Here is a 25,707-nt window from a genome sequence, read left to right on the forward strand (position 1 = left end):
CAGTGGGCCACATCCAGCTCTGACAGGGCCCTGTGACCTCACAGGGCCATTGTGATGGAGTCTCCAGCAGCGGCCATATAAGGCCCTCACCTGGCTGGGTTTTGTCCATTGGTGCAGGGAGCTCTTGGTGGTGACCTGTAGGGCTCAAGATAGTTACAAGTTTGGCAGCTTTGGTTCTGATTTGCTGGTTGGATATTGGCTTTGTTGTTTTGTGATGTGTTTGTTTGGGTTTATTATTTTGTTGTACCTTAGTTTGTTGGTATTTTTTCTTTTTAATTAGCATAGTTAGTTGCTGTTTCATCTTTCAATAAACAGTGCTAAGAGAGTAGAGGGGCCAGGCCAGGCCTCATGGCCATCTCTCCCTGTTAGGATAGGCACATGGACAATTATGTGATCCTGAGGGACTTTAGCAAGGGCAATTTTGTCCAGGTCAAACTGGCCTGCCATTACTTCACCAGGACCGAGGTGGCTGTGAAGATCTTACCTACATTTAGTGACAACCCCTTCCTTTGATCAGAAATTGGCATCATGAGGACAGGGGAGCACCCGAATAGGTCCAGCGGTTTGAGATCATAGACTTGGATGACTCCATCTACCTGGTGATGGAGCACGTGAGTCGGGGGGGGGGGGCTGCTGCTGCACAGCATCTGGCAGACGGCTGGCATAGAGGAGGAAGAGGAGGCCTGGAGGGTACTCTGGCAGGTTATAAGTGGGGTGCACTCCTGTCACTAGAAAAGCATTATGTACTGGGACATGAAGCCAGAGAACACCCTTCTGGATGCCGAAGAGAATGCCAAAGTCACTGACTTTGAGCTATGCTGCTGCTTCACCACTGGGCAGAAGCTGACCATCATCTGTGGCACTGTCTGCTACTGCACCCCGGAGGTTGACCAGGTCCAAGGCTATGGCCCCGAGGTAGAGGTCTGAGGCCTGGGTGTCGTCCTCTACTGTATGCTCAAAGGCCACCTCCTGTTCAACACCACCACCTTGGAGCAACTTAGGTTGCGGGCACTGCAGGGATTGTGTTTGGTGCCCCCCTCACATTTGCTCCCAGGCAGAAAGCCTCATCATCTGCTTACTGACTGCTGACCTGGCCCTGAAGCCCACAGCCATCCAAATACTGGGGCACCCCTGGCTGAAACAGGAGAGGGAGCATTAGCTTCTACCCAGCTGCTCCTCAAATGCCTGAACCCCACAATCCTGACCATGATTGGCACCTGCGGTGTGACCTACACCAGACTAGGCTGTCAGTGGTGAACAGTTTGACAGTGCTATGGGGATATGCCACCTCCATCCCCAGCAGACCCTTTCCCCTTCCTGCTGCCCAGGAAGAGAAGAATCAGCCAGCCTGACCTTGGCATCTGCCAGCTGGCGCCCTCTGAGTACCCACCAGACAAGGAGCACACACGGGGATGCAGGAGGTTGGCAGGAGGGCCAGCCTGCCTGCCATTTTCCTGAGATTCCCAGTCAAGAGGATCCCTCTTTCAGTGCCGCCCTCAGGCATGGCCCTGAGCCCCCCCCCCCAGGCCAGCTATTTCAAGAGCAGCAGCATGGGGAAGCAGAGAGAAGCAGGTCCTCCCAGGGACCAGAAGAAAAAGCCTCCTTCAGCATCCTGTGACCCCCCATCCATTGTGAGCCCAACTCCAGTGTCCAGGACTGCAGGGAGGGCTGGAGGCTGGCCACCAGGAGGATTTGCACAATATGCAGCTGCTGTGTGCCGGCCCCAAAGCCAACAAAGTTGCTCAAAGGGAGGGGCAGAGGCGCCCACATTCAGCAACAGTCGCTTCCAACTCCCTGGATCCTGACTTGGGCCAGAGAGGACAACTCAGGACAGAGGCCAAGGTGCTCCACCTGCCAACTGCTTTGGGTGTCTCCACGCTGATTCCAGTCAGAGGCCCTGCCTGGGAGAACCAGGGACTTTTCCCCAGGAAACTCCCATTTTTTCTGAGATGATGATGACTATTATTTATTTTGAGGTACTGTGGATAGAACCCAGGGACATTCTACCTCTGAGCCAACCTCCAGCCCTATTTTTAATTCTTTATTTTGAAACAGGGTCTTACTAAGTTGTGGAGGGTCTCACTAAGTAGCTGAGACTGTCCACAAACCAGCGATTCTCCTGTCTCAGCCTCCCAAGTACTGGGATTACAAGTGTGTGCCGCCACATCTGGTTTTCGCTGAGATCGTTCTTAAATTGTTTTTTGTATAAAAAAAAAATCCAAACCATAACACTTGGCAAATACTCAACTTGATACTTTCAACGTACTTATACATACAAATCAACTAGGATATATGAGACAGTTACAAAAACAAACATCATCATATAATTTTAGGCTTTAAAAAGCCCTCCAGAGAACATGCACCAAAAATCCTTTAATAATTTTTGAAAAATACACACACACATATGTATGTACGCTATATATGTATGTGTACATATATGTGTATATTTTAGACTGTCTTTAAAATCTTTTCTGTTGCCAGACAATTGATGAGCTTTGTCTTCTGTTATCTTAGACTTTTAAATAAAATCCATACTCATTTATATTATGGTTTTTAATGTCAATGCAGGCACTGAATTAGCCAATACTAAACCATCATTCCTTGCAGAAAAAAAAGTTAAGTTTCTGCAAAGCTTTGGCTACCACATTTTTGTCATCCAATTAGTACATAACTTTGTTTTAGTGTATTTCTGCTTAGACACTTTTATAATTTTTTATCTTTGATCTTATGGCAGACAGTATTGAAACTCATGTCTAATTCATCCAACCCATCTCTCTGTGAGACATATCACAGCCTTCTTGCACTCAGGAATACTGACAACACTTAAGTTCTGCAAAATCAGTAACAGCTGAAATGTAAAGGAAGACTGTTGCCTATCTGACTTGGTAGGAAATGTGTGTGTTATGCAAATCAAAGGTTTTTTAACCTCTGTACATGTACACAAATGATCAGGAAACTACTGCCAATATTAATTAGGGGGTGATGAATAAATTTTAGGGACAGATTTTCAAATGCAGAATCTGTAAGGATCTATTTTACTGAAATTGGTGGCTATGTCTTTTAGAAGGGATTTTTATAAGGGTTGTTAAAAATTCTCTTTACTATTTAGCTAAATTCTACTTCTTCAGTGTTGGGGATGGGTATAGTTTATGGCTATGAAGATTGTGGTACAATTATTTTTAAAATTCTAATAAAAAAAGCTCTCAAACCTCATTCTAATTTGTTTAAGATAAACCCAATGTGACCATTTTTCTTATTTTCTGATTTATAGATGAAGAAAGCTAAGAGACAAGGTAGCTGACACAGCAGGACAAAGATAGGTTTCCATGATATATCCTATATTTCTTCACCAGGCCTCAGCCTAGAAAGATGGACACTGACATCAGTATCTTTCTATTATTAAATAAAAATTATAAAAGGCCAATTGTGACCTCCGGGAAGATGGCGACCGAGAAAAGCGGGGCTTAAGAGTCCCGCTAACAACCAATCTCCATTACCACAAAAAGAGCGCCTTTCATAGCCAGAAAACACCATCACCAGAAAAACAAAAAAACCACCAGGCTCCAGAGAGAAAGCGGACTGAGAACAGAGCTCAGGGCCACAGAGGAGACACACGCGCCCAAGGACGCGGCAGCAGCGCCATACTGCCGGTGGCAGCGGCGAACTCAACGGACGGCTACAGCAAGCCGAGGTGAGCCAATGCGGAACAGCCAGGCGGGATCTTTCGGCGCAGACAGCATTTAAAGCTCCCAGTGGCTGAGCTCAGCACACGCTGAAGGGATTCAGAGTGGAAATCAAAACCAGAGAAGAAAAAATACGCCAGCCTCATGGCCGAGGGCATGGCTGCGGCACCATATTGTCACCGGCGGCGGCAGCAGCAGTGAATTCACCGAGTCCAGTACAGCTACATCTATGTACTCAAGAACAGTGAGTCAAATTGCGGGCCACAGAGGAGAAATCCCAGTATTGTGCCTTCTGGGACTTGACCCAGTGAGGGAGTGGTGGTGGCAGAGATATCACACCATAGGAGAGCGTGCAACCTGGCACCCCCCATAGTTTAAAGCAGCCTCTATCGACTCCCTGGGTCGGAGACTCTGTGATACAACCCAGTAAAGGAGTAGTGGGGTCTGAGATAATACAGACTCGAGATCCAGAGCACCTTAAGTGAAGCCATAGTGACCCAAGGGAAGAACCCAGAGAAGGCACAAACCTCCGAAATCATGGGAAAGAGGAATAACACTGAAGTAATGAATGTGCACAACCCCACAACATCAGAACCTGATAAAACAGAAAATCAGAGATTTCTAGAAGATCAAATCAGGAAAATGACTGTAGAAATAATAGAGGTGCTTCGAAAAGAACTCAGAGAGAGCCAAAAAGAGATAAAGGATGCAATTAATGAAGTAAAGGCCTCAATTCAAAGCACAAACAACCGATTAGACCACATGGAGAACAGAATCTCGCTCTTAGAAGATGAGCAATCCAAAAATGAATGCATAGTTTCTAATCTAGAAAAAGATATCCAACAGCAGGAATCTGACATTGAAGAAATATGGGCCCATCTTAAGAGAGCTAACCTAAGAATAATTGGAATAGAGGAGGGAAAAGAAAGTGATACCAAAGGGATCAACAATCTCTTCAAGGAAGTAATAGCAGAAAATTTTCCAAATATAGAGCAAGAGGTTGATACACAGATCCAGGAAACTTATAGAACTCCCTTTAGACAGGATCCGAGAAGAGGATCCCCATGCCATATAATTGTCAAAATGACCAATGTGGAAGCCAAGCAGAGAATCTTAAAGGCAACAAAAACAAAGGGCCAAGTGACATTCAGAGGCAAACCAATTAGAATCACTCCAGACTTCCCAAACCAAGTCATGAGAGCCAGAAGGGCTTGGAGTAACATATTCCAAACTCTGAAAGAAAACAACTTCCAGCCAAAAATTTCCTATCCAGCAAAACTTTCTATCAAATTAGATGGAGAAATAAGAAGCTTCCATGACAAACAGAAACTGAAGGAATTTATGTCTTCAAAACCAGCGCTAGAGAAAATACTCAAAGAGATTAACTACAAAGAAGAAATAGGTAACACTCACCAGAACCAGAGAAACAAGAGTTTCCATCCAACAGACAACTAAGATTGGTTATCTGTGGAGATTCATTATTTATGTTAGTCTTTTACCTATCTCTAAATTGTATTGTTTGCCTTTATTGTTGTTAATTTTTAGGATTTCTAGTTGGAATATTAATATACCTTCAGATATAGCATTTGGAAATATTTTATCCAATTCTATTAGTAACTTTTAACTCTGTTTACATTGTCTTTGGATATACAATATTTTCTTTTATTTTTTAGGGAGTTTGTATATTCTTCTGTTGCCTGTGCCATTGAAATCATATCCAAGAAATCACTGCCAATTTCAATGTTGTGAGGTTTTATGACCCAGATTTTCTCCTAAAAGTTTATAGTCTTAAGATTTATATTTAGGTCTTTTATCTAGTTTGAGTTAATACTTGTATGTGGGATTAGGTAAGGGTCCAATTTTATTCTTTTCCATGTAATTATTATTTTTCAACAATATTTAGTTAAAAGATTATTATTTCCATCACCAAATCTTCGTGGAAACCTTGTCAAAAATAACTTGACAATATAGGGAAGAAGTTAGCCCTAGGCTTGTATTTAACTCCAATGTTCTATATATCTGCCTTTAGAACAGTACTACACTGTTTCAATTATTGTAGCTTTATATGGTTTGAAATCAGAAAATATACATCTTCTAGCTTTGTTTTTGCTTCGAGATTGTTTTGGGTATCTAGAGTCCATATTCCATATCAGGATACATTTTTTTCTGAAAAATAAATATATGATAGTTTCACCTAAAAAAAAGAAAAAAATATTCTCTGGTAAGAAAGAAAGCAAAAAAGAAATATTGAAATGTTATCTTTAAGTCATCAAAAGCTTGGTATCAGACAAATGAAACTGTTATGTGAGATTATCATTTTTAATTTTGGATAAATTGCTATAATACTAGATGTCAACCACTAAGCCAAGCATGGGAGGGAGGGATGGGGAGAGAATGGGGTGGGGATCGGGTGGGGGCTGACTGGGCGATGTGTGCATGTATGTCTACAAAAGTTTGTATCCCACTATGATGTATGAATACAGTGCACCAATAAAAAAAAAATAAAAAAAAATATCTAAACTAAACCATGAATTCCCTAGTTGAGAGACAGGAGCTCTTAAAATGTACACAGTTCAAGTTAGAGCTCATGTGGCCACAGGGAAAAACAGTGATAGGTTGCCAACAAGTACCGATAATGTTTGTGCCCGTGTCATTTGGTAAAAGACCTCATCCCTTCCTCGAAGCCAGATGTTTCCCAGGCAGCCTACATAGGGGCAGCTTTCTCTTCCTCTGAACCCACAGTACTGATCTTATGAGTTTCTCGCGTACTTACTACAGAGGAAGCAGTTAAGCTTACATAAGGACTTATGTGGCTCTTCTGTCTTTTCCAAGAGTTCCCCCATCATTCTGGATTTTTTTTTTTCATTCCTTCTACTACACACAGCTTTAAAGTAAGCCCTTCAAGCACAGGAACATCATACCTTCAACGTATAATTAGACACCTTGAAGTTGTTTGCCGCCGACAAGGATGAAACGTTGCCCAGAATCGATACTACTGAGGCCAGATCCCCAACTGTATTCGATGGGTTTTGCTCAACAATGACTGAAAGATTTTGTACCACAGATGACACGTCTGCCTCTGTGGCGTTTTGTGAAATCACACCAAAATTCTAGAAATAAAAATGGTTGCATTCTAAAAAAAATAAAAATAAAAAAAAAAATAAAAGGCCAATTGTTTTGGGCTAAGCCTCTGCATTAGGCCCCAACAGACCAGCCTAAAAATAAAAATAGAGTCATCCAAGATGACATTTCACATCACCAAACTGGAACAAAGCTGTTCAACTGAGCTTCAAAAAATAAGGTTTAAAGAGACTCTAGCAAAATTTCCTGAATCGGCGAGTTCCAATTGGCCTCATATTGAAATTTCCTCAGTCTTAACCCTTATTCAAAAAAAGGCAATTTAAAGTAGCATGGTGCTAGCAAGCCACTTTTGTCTCCTTGTCTACACTCTACAAGCTTGAAAGTAGGGAAAAATATACTTTATGTTTATGCTTTAACTTTTTTCTGTCAAATCAATCTCCTCTGCCTGGCTCATTACAATACTTATTCTGTTTTATGGACTGGAATGTTGCCAGACTCTAAAGTGAAAATTAATCTAGTTAAGATCTTTAAACTATTGTTCTCAACAATCGTCTAGTAGTTTCCTCAATGTAGAAATAGTAGAAAAATTTCCTTTTCATATACAACTAACATTTGACTGCAACTAGGAATGGAGATCACAGAGCTGCAGACAGAGAAAGAAGGATTAGGGGATGCCAAGAAGGAGGTGGACCAGAATGCACACCAGAGTTTGGATTTTAGTTTATGGGGAAGGGGAAGCCACTGGGGAATTTTAATCAGGAAACTGACATGATCTTACCTATTTTGTGAAACTCTCTGACTTCAGCATAAAATAATGGACTTTGAGAGCCAAGAGGGAAGCTGTGTCCTCAGTCCAGGACAGAGATGATGATGGCTTGGATGGGGTGCTTAGATAGATTGGTGTCAGTAGAATAGAAGGAGTACATGGATAAGAGAAATATTTTGGACAATGAACTGGCAGGTCTTGCTATGTGTCCAATATCCAGTGACCTTAGACAACGAATCAGGGTAGTGAACCAGTTGCTGACACATTGATAGAAAAGCCTGCATCCCAATATGAGCATAAAGCCATCAAGAATCTTGACTTTCCTTGTGTCTAGGTGTTTAGTCACAGACAGGTGCCTTAGGCTTTGGAGCCCAAATAGGTGTGGTCCAAAATGTAGCCCATACAAGACAAAGTAAAGCAACCGACACAGAAGAAAAACATTATTTGTAAGTGGGATATAAATCTGATAGCTATTCAGACTTTTTCAATTCCTCTGTAATTCTCACTTTTATAAAAGAAATAGTCGTTCGTGAGTGACAGAATGGTCATATACAAGAATTATGGAAACTCTGAACTCCACACAAAAATTTTTAAACTCCACACATTTTTTAAAAACTAAACTCAAATATAACATGCATATTTTCAAGAACGTTAATGTTTTTCTGGACTGGATATCCATTTTGCTGGTCATAGGTTGTCCAGCAAAAACTGACTTTGTAAAAAAAAAAAGCACATAGTTACCTGTTTATAATGGAAGAAGAAATTGTTGAGTATCGTTGAACTGTTATAATCAAATTAGGAAGACAAACAGAGAATGTATGTTGTACAATGCAGCATGTCCTATGCAGAAATCTACATTTTTTCAAAGAAATCTTTTAAAGGAGAATACCCCTATAAATATTTGCTATGAACAGTCTTCAAATTTCCTGTAGTAAAGTAACACTGGACAAAAACATCCTTATGTTTGCACTGAGGACTCAGCAAATTTTTACCTTAGGTTTCCACCACTGAAACTACTAAGTCGACCGCCACTTATTATCTTTACAGTTTAAATATGAGCCAGTTACTTTTGTCTGAGACCACATGGGCAAAGCATACATTTATGAGTCTGCAGCAGTCCAAGATCCTGATTCATTGACCTATTAAGAAATCTTTGATTTTCTTCCTGTAAGTAAAGTGACGGGGAAAAAGAACATGAGAACCTGAACCAAAATAGTGTTTTTAATGTTTCTTTTCCCTCATGGATTTCTCAGTTTTTTGAAATGGATACCCACCATGATCACTTTAGAAAGATTTTTTGTTACCAGAGAAACTTTCCATCTGCTTTTTTGCTTTTCTAAATTATTAAGACCTCCTGGGATGATGTGTGCTAGCCCAATAATAATAAACTCTACCCTTAACATTTTAGCTACATGTAGAAAGACAGCTTCAATCATATATTTATTTTGCCACTTGTGTTTTAACTTGGCTTCTGTTTTTCTTCCCTTTTTAAAAATTATTAAGATTTATTACTTGGAAACTGTATTAAGGCCTAAGCTGGAGAAGTATTAGTTGGTAGGAACTATGAGGGAATTCCTTTCTAGGTTGAGCTGCTGACTCACCTTTGGTTTTAAGACTTTCTGCTACTAAGTAGGAAAATTGATCACATGTGGAAAGTTACAGAAGCTCTGATGACTTGAATAGAAGTTGGAAGGTAAACAGATCTATCATAGGACCATTTCCTTCCCATCCTTTAGTCTTTCCTTTCCCCCAAAGTAATGCTTTTAGGTTGTTTTTCTATAGACTCCATTGTCCAACTTCTTGTCTTTTGCTCCTGTATCTGGAATGTACTGTTTTTCCCCCTATATTTTTTATTACGTTATATCAATTATATATAATGATGGGTTCCACTGGGTACCTTGGTACAAACATAACATAATTTAATCAATGTCCACTTTCCAATGCTTCTCTGTTCCCTCCTTCTCCTGCTCTCTTCTTCTACTTTTTGGTTTTTCTTTTGTGTTCATGATATCATCTCCCTCCTCTCCTGGTTAGCTTCCACATTTGAGAGAAAATCTAGGATATTCCTTTTTCTGAGTCTGGCTCACTTGGCTTAACATGACATTCTACAGTCCTACCCATTTCCCGGCAAATAACAATTTTGTTTTTGTATGTGGCTAAATAAAACTCCATTGTGTGTCTCTACCACATTCTGAGTGTTCAACAGCAGATGAATGGCTGAAGAAAATGTGGAAGGCCCTTCTTATCCAATCCAGTTCTTAAGTTTTCCAGCACCTTCTACCCAGACTTCATAAGCTTGCTGAAATCTTGGCACACCAAGGAATATTCTGGAAATGAACAGGTAAACATTTTCCTTTTCACTCCAGTTTTTTTTTGGAGGGGTGGCCAACACTGTATAGATAAAATGATTTCTCAGCTCAATCCCAGGCTGCTATGATCATAAAGGAACTTTGGTTGTGTGACACACATATAACCCAGAACTAGTAACTTCAACAGCATGACTTTTTCAGGTGGTTTGGTTAACCTCTAAGTTTTTCCCTTCCAGTACAAGGCTAGAAAGATCCATAAAATTCTTTCCTTTAAAGAAGGCCAGAGAGAGAGAGAGCAACAAAAAAGTATAAGTAGAAAAGAAAGACCTTCTACCACTCTTAAGCTATTTTAAGACAACAGGTATCTTCAGCCAACAAGTTGTTGAGAATTTTGTTGAAGTGTACTGATTTTATAATATAATCAAAACCAAATCATTAGGAATGTAGATATACAAATTAGAATAACTCTATACTGACCTTTGAATTTGAGATATGAGAGAGGCTGAGAATTCTCCTCAATGGGTATTAAAGGCCCAATATAAAGAAAAAGTTTTCGAAATGAATGCTCATGAATCAGGACCAGTGCAGAAGGTCAGGAAAATGTAGTCAACCCACCAAAGGGAAGGAGAATTTGATCTGAGTCAGGTATATTTCTTTGGTATATCGTATCCTATTGCTGCTGAAACAAGTGATGATGAATTTAAATGACAATACAATACAAATTTATTATCTTGCAGCTCCAGAGGTGGGAAGTCCAACACGTGTCTCACTGGTTAAAATGAGAAAGTCAGTAGAAATGCAGGGGTGCCTGACTTCCAGAGCATGTAGGAGAAAATCCACGTCTTCCCTTTGCTAGCTCTTACAGGCAGCTCTTTGCATGTGGCCTCTTTCTGTCTTCAAAGTCAGCAATGGCCGATTAAATGACTCTGACACCTGCCTCTGTCATCAGCCTGCCTCTCCTGACTCTTTCACTGATGGAGACTCTGGTTTTGTTAGACTTACCTGGACAATCCAGAGTATTCCTCCATTTCAAGAGCCTTAGTCTCATCTGCCAAGGGAGCATACTTAGAGACGTAGAGATTAGGATTTGGGCATTTGGGGGTCATTAGTCTGACTACCACATGTGGATACTACATGGCTAAGAGTGTCACCAAGTCCTTCTAGTAAGGAGAGTGCAAAATTAACCTCAGGCCACATGATATATGGCTGATTATATCATAAATGTGGGAGAAGTTACTTTTTTTCTCAGAAGCATAAAGAAATGAGAATTAATAATAAAGTGCTTGGTTCATAATAGGTACTCAACACTGGGGTTTATTATTGAGTCTATATTTATATGTTTGTGTCTGCCCTAAGTCTTTGATATTACATGAATGATAGTGCAGAAAATCAAAGTAGCATAGTCATGTAAACTCAGTATTTGGGAGGCTGAGACAGGAGGATCACAGGTTTGAGGACAATGTAGCAATGTAGTGAGACTCAGCAATCTAATAAGACCTTGTTTAAAAAGTAAAAGTAAAAAAAAAATGCTAGGGGCATAGCTTAGAGGCAGAATACCCTTAGGGTTCAATACTCAGTATCACAAAAAAAAATTGAAGGAAGAAAAAGAACATTCAGAAGAGAAAAAAGTTATAAGACATATGCAGCAGACATCATGATTCATGACTTCAAATTATACTTTAGAGCTATAGAAATAAATAACAGCATGATATTGGCACAAAACAGACAAATGAAATAAAAGATACAGAAACAACAAATATACACAGTTATAACCAATTTATTTTTGACAAGGTGCCAAAAAACATGCTGGAGAAAAGAGTATTTTTAACAGATGGTGCTGGGAAAACTGGTTATCCATATATATATAAATAAAATTAAACCCCAACTTCTCACTCTGCACAACTCAAGATGGATCAAAGGTCTGAAAATTAGACCAGAGACATTAAAATTACTAGAGGAGTTCATAGGACCAATACTACAACATACAGGCACAGAAAGAAACTCCCTCAACAAGATCCCCATAGTTCAGGAAATTAAAATAAGAATTGATAAATGGGATGGCATTAAACTAAAATGTTTCTGTGCAGCAAAGGACACCATCTACAGAATGGGAGAAGATCTTTGCCAGATATTCCACTTATAGAGGACTAATATCTAAAATATAACTTAAAAAACTTAACACTAAAAATTAAGCCAGTCAAAAAATGGGCAATTGAGCTGGGCATGGTGGCGCATGCTTATAATCCCCGCGCTTGGGAGGCTGAGACAGGAGGGTCGCACAGGTTTGAAGCCAGCCTCAGCTACTTAGTGAGGTTCTCAGCAACTTAGTGAGACCCTGTTTCCAAATAAAGTATAAAATAGGTCTGGGAGTATAGCCTGGAGGTATAAAGCCTCTGGGTTCCACCCCCAGTACCACCAAAAAAAAAAAAAAATTAAAAGAAATAGGCAATTGAACTAAATAGACACTTCAGAAAAGAAATACAAAAGACCAATAAATATATGAAAAACTGTCCAATATTATTAGCAAATCAGGAAGATGCAAATCAAAACTATACCGAGACTTCATTTAACCCCAATTAGAACAACAATCATTAAGAATACAAACAATAATAAGTACTAGTAAGGATACAGGGAAATAGGAACTTTTCTACACTATTGGTTGGATTGCAAATTAGTGTAGCCACTATAAAGATCCGTGTGGAGATTACTCAGAAAACTGGGAATGGATCTACCAGCTATAGCATTCCCAGGTATATTTTCAGAGGGATTAAAAACAGAATACTAGCATTACTAATATCAGGATATTAGCAATTCATGCATATATATGTTTATAGCAACACAATTCACAGTAACTAAATTATGGAACCAACCTAGGTGTCCATCAACAGATTAATGAATTACAAAATTATGAGATACGTATATACAATAAAATTCTACTCAACAATGAAGAAGAACAAAATTATCTCATTTTCAGAAAAATGGATGAACCTGGACAACATTGTGTTAAGTGAGATTAGCCAGTCACAGAAAGTGAAGGGTCATATGTTTTCTCTCATATGTGGAATCTAGGGAGTATTGGGGATACAAGAGGGATTTTATTTATTTATTTATTTATTTTATATCCTTCATTGAATTGTCTTTATTTGATTTTGGTAGTAATGTGATGTTGGCTTCATAAAATGTACCTGAAAGAGTCCTTTTTTTATATTTCTTTTTTTTCTTTTAACAATTTTTTTTATTGAACATAAATAGTATACATTTAAACTATATTTTGTGCCCTCTCCCCCCCGCCCCTGTTTTCCCTTCCCCTCTCCCACCAATGTTTGTCCAGGTTAACCATGTCTTATTTATAATTTTACACATGTTCAGGTGTAGACCCTCATTAATCAAGGTCGGCCTTCCTCCTCTCCTACCTTTCCATTCAAACTTAGCTAGTATTTCCCCTCTAATATCTGGAGTCCCACTGGTATCCTTTGTGGTTCCTAGTTTGGGCATATTAGAGGAAACATGTGTATCTTCTCCTTCTGTGCTTGGCTGATCTCACTTAACATAATGTTCTCCAGGGCTTTCCATCTTCTTGCAAATGATATAATTTTGTTCTTCTTTATGGCTGAATAGAATTCCATTGTGTGTATTTCCCACAGTTTTGCTATCCATTCATCTGTTGATGGTGATCTGGGTTGGTTCCATATTTTGGCTATTACAAATTGTGCTGCTATGAACATAGGTATGCATACAAGAGGGATTTTAGATAGAGGAGGAGAAACCCCAGTGGAGAGATGGAGGGGGTGTAGGGGATGGTGGTGGTGATGGAGAGAATTAATGATGGGAGCACTTCCCTTGATGTTATGCATATATGTGAACTCACCAATGCCAATCTCAGTATCATGTACAGAGAAGGGGAGGGAGTGGGGGGCGACCTGGGGGGAAAGCTCACCAAGTGCCCTGTGCATTTGTGTCACTATCACTGTGAACTCCATTATATGAGACTACAATGCATCAAGAAAAATATATTTTAAGAAAATAATAAAACTTCATAAAATGGAAAAGCTCACAGGAAAAAAAAAGGAGAGTACATAGGATGTTCCAAGTGTATTACATACTGAAAGACAGTAACGTTCGCGTTTACATTTTTTGAGTTAATATTTCAAAAATAAAAGTTTTTTCTGATTGGCTGTATTACTTTTGTTTCATATAAATAAGGTGAATAATAGTTTTCTAAATTGTTTTGCTTTTAGTATTTCTGTTAATGTTTGCTGGAAAATATATGCTTTAAGTTATAAATATGGTTTGCTTACAGTATGCCAAATTATTTTTTAAAACAAATCCTCCTTTCTACGTGGGAATACATCTACTTTCTTTGGTGCGTCCTTAAGGCAAAAAAAGTATAAGTAAGTTGTCATCATCCTCATTATCTCATATTTTTATTGACTCCCTTAGGCCTGCTTAATTCTCTGTAGAGCATATTTAACTCTCATGCTAATTGGTAAATAATATATTCTAAAAGTCATTAAAGTAATTTTGGTTCTTACTGTCCTTCAGGATAAAAATAACTTTTATCTGCATCTAATAATAGTTTATAGGTAGTATATTATTCTCTTTTTACTTTGCTTCTGTTTTATCATTGAGTATCTTTATGTATTTTTGTTGTTGTTCTCTTGAGAGTTATGCTAAAGAGGAGCTGGGAACTTGCCTAGATCAAATAAGTCTTTGCTTCATTACAAAATGATTACTGCATTTTCTTCCTGGGTATTTTTTTCCCCAGTTTTCAGTTATAATTTAAAGTTTGTACAAAAGTCTTTTTTTTAGAATCAGTTCATAATTATAAAGCTTCTTAAAGGTACATTTTATTCTTTTCTCTGGCAGAGACTTACTGGACTAATAATTCGTCTTAGGAGCTAGAATTTTTTTGTTTAGTCCTCTTACATACAGCATCAAAATGATATTTCATTAACAGGAAGAAAACATATCTTTTTAAATGAAATGTCTCTATAAACCCAGTTTCATAGCACTCTGCAGGTTTTTATTGGCCCTTAGTGACATTTATTTTCTTTACCTATCAATGCTTTTGTTAATGAGGTGCAAGAACAGATATAACTAGGTGCTTTGCAATCAGTCTGGTTGCCTTTATTACACTACCTTAGGGCATTCCCTCTGGGGCACTGGGTCACAGCGGCTTTCCCCATGGACTGAATGGTTGGGACAGACTCTCTAAACCCTAGTGCTCACGCCAGGTGTGGTGGCGCACGCTTGTAATCCCCGCGCTTGGGAGGTGGAGACAGGAGGATCGCGCAGCTTTGAAGGCAGCCGTGCTGGCTTAAGAGACCCTGTTTCTAAATAGAAATATAAAAAATAGGTGTCTGGGAGTGTAGCCCGGAGGTAGAAGGTTTTCCAGGAACCCTAGTGCCACCAAATAAATAAATAAATAAATAAAAATAATAATAATGAAATAAAAATAAACCCTAGTGGTCATTGATGATAATAGAGGAGAGGGACTTTGTCAAGACTGCTACAACATCAGTATTAAGAGCTCAGGATGTTATTTATAACTGTGGCAATGTTGTTGGACTTTGAACCTCCTATTAAAAAAAATGACAGCTGTTCTCCTAATGATAAATGACTTCAGAAGCTTGTAACCCCCTAAAATATACTTAAAAGTATTTCCTGAGGTCAGAAAACTTTTATGCCACAATTTTTAGTAAGTATTGTTTTTCTTTCCTTTCTTTCTCTCTCTCTCTTTCTTTCTTTCTTTCTTTCCTTCTTTCTCTCTTTCTTGTACTGGACATGGAACACAGGGGCTTTTCTACCTTCAGGTTTTACTCCCAGACTTATTTTTATACTTTATTTGGAAACAGGGTGTCACTAAGTTGCTGAGAGCCTCAGTATGTAGCTGAGGCTGGCCTCGAACCTGTGCTATCCTCCTTTCTCAGCTTCCCAAGCTCTGGGATTTCAAGCCTGCGCCACCACGCCCAGCTTAAGTATTGTTTTATATACCCATGGTGTGTGTGTGTGTGTGTGTGTGTGTGTGTGTGTGTGTGTTGTGTGTGTATCACTGCTTTTTGAGAAAATATGCAAAGAACCTCTACTGTGGTTTAGACGCACTTCTATTCTTTAAAGTTAATTTGATGGAGGTGTTTACTACAACTGAAAGCTACTCTAATTAGAAGACTGGTTATCAAATTATCTCATGAGCTATGGCAAGGATGACGCTTTTGCATCTTTAGTATCGACACCACTCTTACTATTTTGTAATTTTTCCTTAAATTTTTATATTTATTTTATCATGCACATGAGACTTAATTTTATTTAAAAATTTCCTTGTAATAGGTCTGGGAGTGTAGCCCGGGGGTAGAAGGGTTTCCAGGAACCCCAGTACCACCCCCCCAAAAAAATTTCCTTGTCGCCTATTAAAGACTGCATACACATAGAGGTGTCTCTCCTACATTGTTCCTCGCTGTGTCTTCATTACTCTTTTGCTTCTGCTTAAATTATTGAAGTGAGAAAGTAAGGAAATTGGCATTCAATAATAAATAAGAAGTCAAATTTGGCTAGGCATATGAAATAAGCTTAACAAGAACCTAACAATGTGGAATTAATAATTTTTCCCATAAGATCTTTATGGATAAAAAAAAAAAAACTGCAGCGGGAAGCAAACACCAAATGTGGAAAGGACACTGTTTAAGGGCAAATCTCTTTTGTTCTCAGCACTGTGCTCGGTGCTAGGTGTGGCCACAGGAAATAGAGTGCTAAATCTAAAACGGGGGAGGGCTATGGGACTGGGTTTAAAGTAATCTCGATGAGGCAAACATGCAAATGAGGAGATGCAACATCATGTAACTCCTGTTCTCAAAACAGTTTACAAAGGCTCAACCCGCAGCACTAAGGGGAAACAGCGTGTTCTGCTAGGACAGGGGGTGGTTGGATAAAATTTTATATGGGAGCCAACCCTTGAAATAGGTTTCAAAGAATGAAGAGGAAGAGTGAGAGAGAGGGAGAGAGAGAGAAACAAAGGGAGTTGTAGATAAAAAGAACAGATGTAAAGTTTGGGAAATGGCCAGGTGATCAGAATAATTCAAAATATCTGCAGGTGTCATTTTACATAAGAATATTTTCTTCTTACCCCCGTTTTCTTTTCAGTGTATAGGTCTCGCTTTTCTACTTAAACCGAATGTGTCTCATGCACAGGAAATCTTTTTGTATCCCACTTGTCGGCCAGATCTGTGTCTAGAGGATGTGCAGTGCATACTTTGATTATATTGATCAGTGGTAACTGAGATGATTAGGAGAAAAATATCGTGGTCTGTATTATTGGACCAGCTTAGTGAATTGTTGTTTTTATGGCTTTTTCCCAGGAAGGATACATTTAGGTGATTCCCATAGGAACTCAAGCAAGTAGCTCTTTTTGACTCTGTAATTTATGATTGTTTCCAACATTGGGGGCTAGATTGATAATAATTATTACTTTTAATAAGTCATAACAAGAGCACTAGCCTGATACTGGTGCTCAGAGGAATGAATGGATACATGTGTATATCACATTTTCATCACCAAGGGCGAGGGGAAGTCTGCTGATAACTCAGTGGAAGAGCTGGACCTGAGAAGAATTAAGGGAGGTGTAGGAAGAGAGAGGAAAGATTGATAATAACACTATTAGAAAATGGAATTTATTTTTAATAAAATTAATCTCACTTTTCTCTCAGAATCTGCATTTAGATATTTAAGTATATGCACTAGTAAGAGCTATCTAATGTTTCTTTATTAGGAAAACGAACTAAATTTTTTGAGAGAAATATACCCCAATCAGAAGACACAGAGCCAATAACTGGCAGACCCAGTAGCTGAACGCAGGTCTCTCTCCTGGATAGACTTTGCAGGGCAGCGGGCTGCCCACCTTAGCTTTGGCGTGTAACTTTGACAATGGACACTTCTCAAAGATTCTGTTATATAAGCATCCAAGCGCTACTTGTTTATTGCATGTGAACATTCGCTCTGCCTGGTGCTTAACTTGAATCCCTCCATTTAGAGAATTGTTATCTGTTACTAACAAATATCAGGAAATAGCAAAAAAATAAGCTAGTCTTTATTTAGAGGTTGAGGGAATCCCCTCATCCTGGACATTTAATGTTTTGCTCAGATAGACAAAGATCTAGTTCACAGACATTTTATTTTTACAACTATCATTTAAAGCTGTGGTCATGTCAGTTAGCTGCCACCTGCTCCTTTATGAGAATTTCTTTTCTCCTTGCGGATAGAAACAGTGCCTCTTTATTGGTGATTTTATGAAACTTTGCTTTTCAACAGAAAAACTACCTTTGCTTTGAATCCCTCTCCAGTAGGCTACAATTTCCCTCCAGACTAAAAATTCCTCACTAGACTGTACATTTCTCTATACTTCAGTTGCGTATCTTAAAGATGGCAGATACTTTATTTATTAGCTATCTAAATTCAGTGCACAGTATTTTCAACCTGTTTCTATGGAACTTAATTTTACCCACATCCGGGAGCTTAAAAAAAAAAAAAAAGAAAAAAACATAATTCGAGTCAGGCATGGTGGTGCACGCTTGTAATCCCAGCATTCAGGAGGCTGAGACTGGAGGATAATGGTTCGCAGACAGCCTCAGCTACGTAGTGAGGCCCTCTACAACTCAGTGAGACCAGGTTTCAAAATAAAAAATAAAAAATAGGGCTGGGGGTGCAGCTCGGAGGTAGAATGCCCCTGAGTTCCATTCCCAGTACTGAAAAAAAAACAACATAGTTAATGGATAATAAGAAATATTAAAGCATCAGTCTTGGTGATGAAGAGGTACAAGGAAGAAAATGGTGCTGTACCTAAGGGCTGAAAGGGAGGGAAAAAAGCTATGGAGGACTTTGGAGGGGCAGCAAAGTACATTCACAAGGTCCCAATTTGCCAAATGCATTTCAGATATCAGAAATAGGGAAATGTGGATAGTTGAAAAGCACCATGGTGGGTGATGGGACTGTTAATCGTTTGATAGAAAGGGATCTTTGAGCCATACCTTCTGCATTGGCCAGGGGTCACTAGAGTAACAGAACTCAGAACCCATATGTGGTTAAGGGGGATTTATCAAATCAGCTTACAGTCCAAAGCAGTGTAGTCCTAATCTGCTGACTGCACGTGGAGAGCCGGAGGAACCAGCTGCTGGATGAGCGGCCCAAGAGCTGGAGTCTCAGAATCAGAGGGAACACTGATTCAACCTAGTCCAGGATGGAAAGGCCAGGCAACTCTCCAGAGGAAGAGTTAGTGAAGGTTCAGTTAAAAGAGCTGAAGGCTGATATCTCAGATGAGAGCAGATGCGCTTCTTTCAGGAAAAACCACACCTACATTTGCATGGCTTTATCCTTCTTTTAACCAAGTCCTATGCCTATGGACTGTGCTGCCTGCATTCAGGGTGGGACTTCTCCTTCAATCTCAACAACACACCCAAAGTCACATAATTTTAGGTGTTTCATTATCTAATCAAGTTGATGATTCAGACTAACCACCACTCCTTTTATATTGCCTGTGGATGCACCTTGACTGATAGACTTATTTCCGAGGGAAAATTGTGTTCCTTTGTGCAGCCTGTGACAAGAAATGCTCAATTATCACACCAGCAAGGCATCACCATCTTTATCTTTCTCCTCTTTTGGTTGCTTTTATAATCATAGTCTGATTTCACTGAGAACACCCAGAATGACTTTAGGTCTCTGGGCCCAGCTTGGATTTATGTGCTGCAATTAATAAAAATTCCTTTAGAGAACATTAAGGTCTTAAATCCCAAACACATTTGGATATTTAGTGCCTATTGTTAGCCAAAGGAATCAGAGAACATGTGGCAAGAAGCTGTGCTCTCTGCACCCACTCTGAGGAGGAAGGGATGGGGAAAATGGCCAAACAGCCCAAGTCTACCCTGGATTCCTCACCCCAGGAAGCCAGGGCATCCTAGCCCTCCTTTTTATTCTCCACCCTCCAACCTCACACCACTCCTAACACCATCATCATCAACGTCTTCTCTTGGTCTCAGATAGATCTGAGCCAGTTTTTCATTCTGAGGTATGTCTGTGAGGTCATGATGTAGAGACGCTGTTAGCGATTTTTTGAAGAAACAACCTGCGATAGTTTTAAAGAACAAATGGACACCTAACTGTGTAATATTGGGCATGAAGGAGTTGATCAAGGAAGAATATCTTTGGACTGTGTCAGGTCTTCCTAACAGAGCCTACTCTGACCCTGGAAGATGGTCATCTGATCTTGAGGGGGAAGGCCAGGTTGAACATCCCTAATCTGAAAATCTGAAATCAGAAATTACCTCAAATCTGCAACTTTTTGAACACAGACATAAGACCACAAATGGAAAATTCCATACCTGATGTCCTGGGAGGTTAGCTTGCAGTTATAATACAGGTGCATGGAAAGTATCATATAAAATTGCCTTCAAAAGTGCATAAAAACCATAAATGAGTTTCATATTTCTATGTATATAAAGTGCATAAGAAACATAAATGAAATTCACATCGCACTAGGGTACCATCCCCAGGTATTTCATTATATGTGCACAAATACTCCAAGAAAATATATACAAAATCTGAAACACTTTTGGTCCTGGGACTCTCAGCTTGTAGCTACCTGGAAGAAAATTCAGAGAACATCAACTTCACATGAGAAAACCAGCTGTTTAAATTTTGGTGTTAGTAACTGATAAAAATTTTCATTTATTTGTTTTTTATTGCCAATTGTTTATAGAATGTTATTTAAAACAACATTTATATTTGTAGGATACCTAAAATGAAAATAAAATGAAAATTCTGTAAGGGGAGGAGTGGGCAATGGTTGAGAGAGACATGAAACTATCCCAGAAGTTCTCACATCTGCAGGTGGAGGACTGAATTATTTCTTTTATCTCTGTCTAACTCCTCCATGTACCCATAAGTCATTTGGGGAAAATAGCCAGTCAATACCTCCCCTCCATGGTCAAACCTAAAATGTTCTCCAAAGATCCCACTCTGCTCACACCACGTGTGTGTGTGTGTGTGTGTGTGTGTGTGTGTGTGTGTGTGTACTGGAGATTGAACCTAGAGGCATTAGACTATTGAGTTACATCCCCAGCCCTATTTTTATGTTTTATTTTGAATCAGGGTCTCACTAAGTTGCTGATGTTCTCATTAAGTTGCTGAGGCTGGTCTCAAACCTGTGAACCTTCTTCTCAGACTCCCAAGTACCAGTTTTATAGGTGTGAGCCTCCACACCTGGCTTCACAACACTTTGAAGAGATAAGCTAGAATACTTCACAGATAAGCCGAACAGGTTAAAAGCACAGATGTTACTTTTAGAAGCCACACATGGCAAGTTTGAATTCTTGCCAACACCAAGTACTAAATGACATTAACTGTACTTTTTTTAGACTTATTTAAAATGTAATGCAATCTCACCATCTCCTCATTGTTGATCCTTCTTCCAAAAGGTTTTGAAGGAAGATCTGACCTACATTAAAGTTTTTTACTTTGAACACTGCATGTGTTTTCCAGAAGGGAATCAATAAAATTTGAGGGTAGAATAAAAAAAAAATGTATTCATTTCCAGGGCAGCACCTAGATGACCCAAAGTGCTTCATTTAAAACTTTGCAAAATCTCTTGGGTGTGTTCTTTTTAGGTTTTCTTGTTTATTACTAATTCAGCCAATATTTATGGACCACTTGTAGTGGCCAAGAATGGTAAGAAATAATTGGAGAGATAAAGATATCTCAGCTGTAAAGAACTTCATAATTTGAAGGAGACCTTTCCATGAAGAGATGATCAGAACTTAATGAGACCAGGACTATAAAAAAGAATTATGGACAAAGGTTCACAGCAGAATTTTAAGTCTCTGAAGTGAGGGACTAGATGTGACAGGAAGGTGTCACTAAAGAGTCTTTTTATAAGGGCAGAGACCTTAGACAAGGGAGCAAAAGGCCTTTGGGGCTTGAGGATGATGTCCCATGTAAAAGTGTGGGGCACTGACCAGCCTGTCTTTCCTGCTGTAAGACTGTAGCACACGCACACACACTGTTGTACTTAGCATTTGATTTTATGTTATCATTAGAGAGCAAAGTTAGCTGGCAGTTGGCTTTTGCATTGACTTTATAATCATAAAGATTTACTACAATGATTGGATATTTTGTGTTTTTTGCATATTGGTTTTCTTTTGGTTTTGTGGTTTACTTGTGGTTAACTTGGCTGCCTTGAACTTTAGACTATGAAACAATCAACTCAAATTTATTAAATATGCAGGACTTGGGTCATCTCAAAGGGGATGATTCAATAAACCTTGGTAGAGTCTAAGAACCTAGATTTTAAGAAGCCCTGAACTAAGCAGGGTACTGTGGTACATGCTTATAATCCCAGTACTTGGGAGGCTGAGACAGAAGGATTGCAGATTCAAGGCCAGCCTCAGCAACTTAGAGAGATTCTTAGCAAATAGGGTCCCTGCTCCCCTCAAACAAGTGAGGTCTTATTTTAAAATGAAAATAAGAAGCCAGGCATGGTGGTGCATGCTTATAATCCCAGTACTTACCTGAGACAGGAGGCTAAGACAGGAGAATCAAAGTTTCAAGGTCAACCTCAGCAACTTAGTGAGGCCGTCTACAATTTAGTGAGATCCTGTTCCAAAATTGAAAATATAAATAAATAAAACAGGGCTGGAGATGTAGCCCAGAGGTAGAATGCCTCTGAGTTCCATCCCCAGTATCACAATAAATAAATAAATAAATAAATAAATAAATAAATGGCTGGTGATACAGCTCAGAGGTAGAGTATCCTCAAGTTCAATCCCTACTACTAAAAATAAAAAAGTAAAAAAAAGGCCTGCGCTTATTTTAAAGTTGTCAGAAGATTGCACTTTGAAAAATGCTGTATTAGGGAGGTTAGAAAGCAATAAATCTTGTGTTTCATGTTATAAAAGTGTCAGTTACTCTTTCTACCTTGTGAACAATGACATAGACAGGTGAGAAAACAAGGCTGGACAAGGCTGGGAGTGCACTTTTTCTACCTTATTCTGCATCCTGACAGCTTGTACCACAAATGCAACTGTGTTGCAGGTTGAGTGGATTCCTTGTAGGAAAACTAAGGCACTGAGGATAAAATTCTGTCTAGAAATTCTGAAGCTGCAGTCATTCTGAGCCCCCAATATGGGCAAAGAAACTATCAGGGTAGACTTTGCCATTTTTACTACTGTAATCTAAAACACCTGACCACCACACAACTTAAAGAAAGGCAGATTTACTTGCTCACAGTTCTGGAGATTTCAGGGGTTCGGTTTATTTCAGGGGTTCAGGCCAGATTATGGTGGTAGAACCTGGCAAGAGGCCAGAAGTAGAGAGAAAGAAATAGAGTAGGCTTACAGGGACTTTTTTCTCCCACCATGGAGGCCAAAAGCAAGAGAGAAAGTGAGAGATAAAGGGGATTAAAGAACACAAATACAATCCCCAAGGCCATTTTCCCAGGTATCCTCCAGCCACACCCCAAGTGCCCAGGTTGCCAATGGATTTATTCACTGATGAGATTACAACCTTCATGATTTAGTTATATAAATTCTGAACATCAGAGCATGAGCTGACCATGTCTGATGATTTCATGTCTAAATCATGACACCCTTTATGCAGGCTTCCTCACCATGTGGCTGCCCCGAGCAATCTGGTATACTGCTCAGGTTCTCAAACTTGAGCCTGAATCAAAGTCCCCTAAAAATCTTGCTAAAACACACAAATGCTTAAATCCCATTTCCAAAGTGTTGACTCATTCGATTTGATGTGTGGCCCAAAAGTTTGCTTCCTTTCTCTTTTATTTTTATTTTATTTATTTATTTATTTATTTATTTATTTATTTATTTTGATACTGAGGATTGAACCCAGGGGTGTTCTACTTCTGAGTTTTACTCCTAGCCCTTTTTTATTTTCTTTAAACAGGGTCTTAATAAGTTTCTGAGGCTAGCATCAAACCAGAGAGCCTCCTTTCTCAGCCTCCCCAGTACTGGAATTATAGGTATGTGCCACCATGCCCAGGGACAAGTTCCCCAGTGATATGGTGGCTGCTAGTTTAATGATCACCCTTTGAAAACCATGCTTTAGTTAAGAGTATAGGCTCTGGAGCTAACCTTCCCAGGATTCATCTTAGGCTAGTTATTTAACCTCTTAGTGCTTGATTTCCATATTGATATAATGAACATAATTATAGAAACTATTTCATAAGTTTATAGTGAGGGTTTTATAAATTGATAAACAAAGGGCTTAGGACAGAGGTTGGCTCATCATAAATAAATGCTTGCAATTTCAGAAATCTTGAGACAATGTTCCTGGAAATAGAATGATCATCTGTTTCTGGGAAAAGTTTCCTTCAATTGCTGCAATTTTTCATCAATATTTACACTGAGGGCATGAGGAGAAATAAAAACAAATTGCATGAAGCAAAAATAATGATACGAAGCTTGAGGAGAAATCAACTCTATGAACATCAAGTCATGACCAGGCTGAAGAGTTTCTAGAACCAAGTCAAAGAAAAATAAATTGCATTGCTTCTTATCCTTAACTCATATTGATGGCTGTAAAATACCACACACACACACACACACACACACACACACGGGGGGGGGTGGGGGTGGGGAGAGAGAGAGAGAGAGAGAGAGAGAGAGAGAGAGAGAGAGAGAGAGAGAGAGAGAAGATATGCCTTTGGCTTCCAAGTGAGACACATGGCAATCATTTAGTCATTTCTTACCTTGCACTGTGGTTGAAGTAACTGGTTTCATGCCACGGATCAGGTTTGCTGAGATTTAAGCAATTCTTTGGCTGTCCTATGCCTGAGACTTTTGCTTAATCATCCAGAGCCATGAAATCTTGCATCTAGAGTTGCAGTAATTATTTCAGCATTTATGGTACTCATGGAGTGTTCTTGGCACTGTGTATTTTAATGTGATTTAGGTACAAATAGCCTCCCCCAGACTTAGGTTTTCTTTATAAATGTTCCTCTTTCCTTTCTAGCACAAAATGTTGTGCTGTTTCACTAATTACAGCCATGAACTGGATAGTGAATTTGTGATACAGATAAGCCTATTATTATTATTATTATTATTATTATTATTATTATCATTATGGAACTGGGAATGGAACCCAGGAGCATTCTACATTTGAGCTACACCCACAACCCTTTTCTTATTTTTTGTTTTGAAACAGGGTCTTGCCAGGTTTCTGAGTCTCACTACAGGGCTGAGGCTGCCCTCAAACCTTCCATCTGCTTGTCTCTGCCTCCAAAGTATTCAGAATACAGGCATCTGCCACCACACCTGGCTGACTCATTATTTGTGACATAATTCTGGGCAAAATTCAATGTCTTCAGCAAATATATTTTTCTACTCTACTTTAGCTATCCACTTTCATGACACTACTCAGGATATGGATTAATTAAGATTGATTTATCTCTGAAAATTTGCCTGTTGGCCTTCCATACTTTGACTATAACTCTTGTTTCACCTAATTTTCTCTTGCCGCCCTGTATCTCTGATTGCCAACTGAATCCCCATGTTCTCAGCTCATGTCCTTCCTTTCCCAACCTGAACCCTCAGTAATCACTCTATCCTCCTCCATGGTCTTTCCAACAACCACTGTCAAGTCATCAATCATGTCCAACCAAACCATCCTTTCTCTTTGGATTCAGGAGCATGCACCTGAACAGGTTAATTAGTGTCATAACTCATGTGTGGTTGACAGTCAGGGCTGAACCTTTAGTGACTTGTAACCACAGCAATGGGCTCCTGTCTTTTCTGTGAACTGGGGCATGTCGTGTGCTATGCAGAAGCAGGACCTTGCTCATTTAATGATGACTAATATTTCTCTAGAGGAA

General features: G+C 39.3%; 1 protein-coding gene across 1 annotated transcript in view; it reads left to right on the forward strand.

Moving 5' to 3' along the window:
* Positions 1–1,701: 1,701 nt before the first annotated feature.
* LOC308263597 (arylacetamide deacetylase-like 2) overlaps positions 1,702–25,707 on the forward strand; it is a gene marked incomplete at both ends in the record, with an annotated part of 77,731 nt that continues 53,725 nt past the window's right edge. The window contains one exon of the mRNA XM_080696588.1: positions 1,702–1,887. Within this exon, the coding sequence (XP_080552714.1) occupies positions 1,702–1,887 (186 nt within the window). The remainder of the gene's footprint in view (positions 1,888–25,707) is intronic.

Source organism: Muscardinus avellanarius (assembly GCF_963383645.1).
Source record: "Muscardinus avellanarius genome assembly, chromosome: 5".
In the NCBI taxonomy this organism is placed as follows: domain Eukaryota; kingdom Metazoa; phylum Chordata; class Mammalia; order Rodentia; family Gliridae; genus Muscardinus; species Muscardinus avellanarius.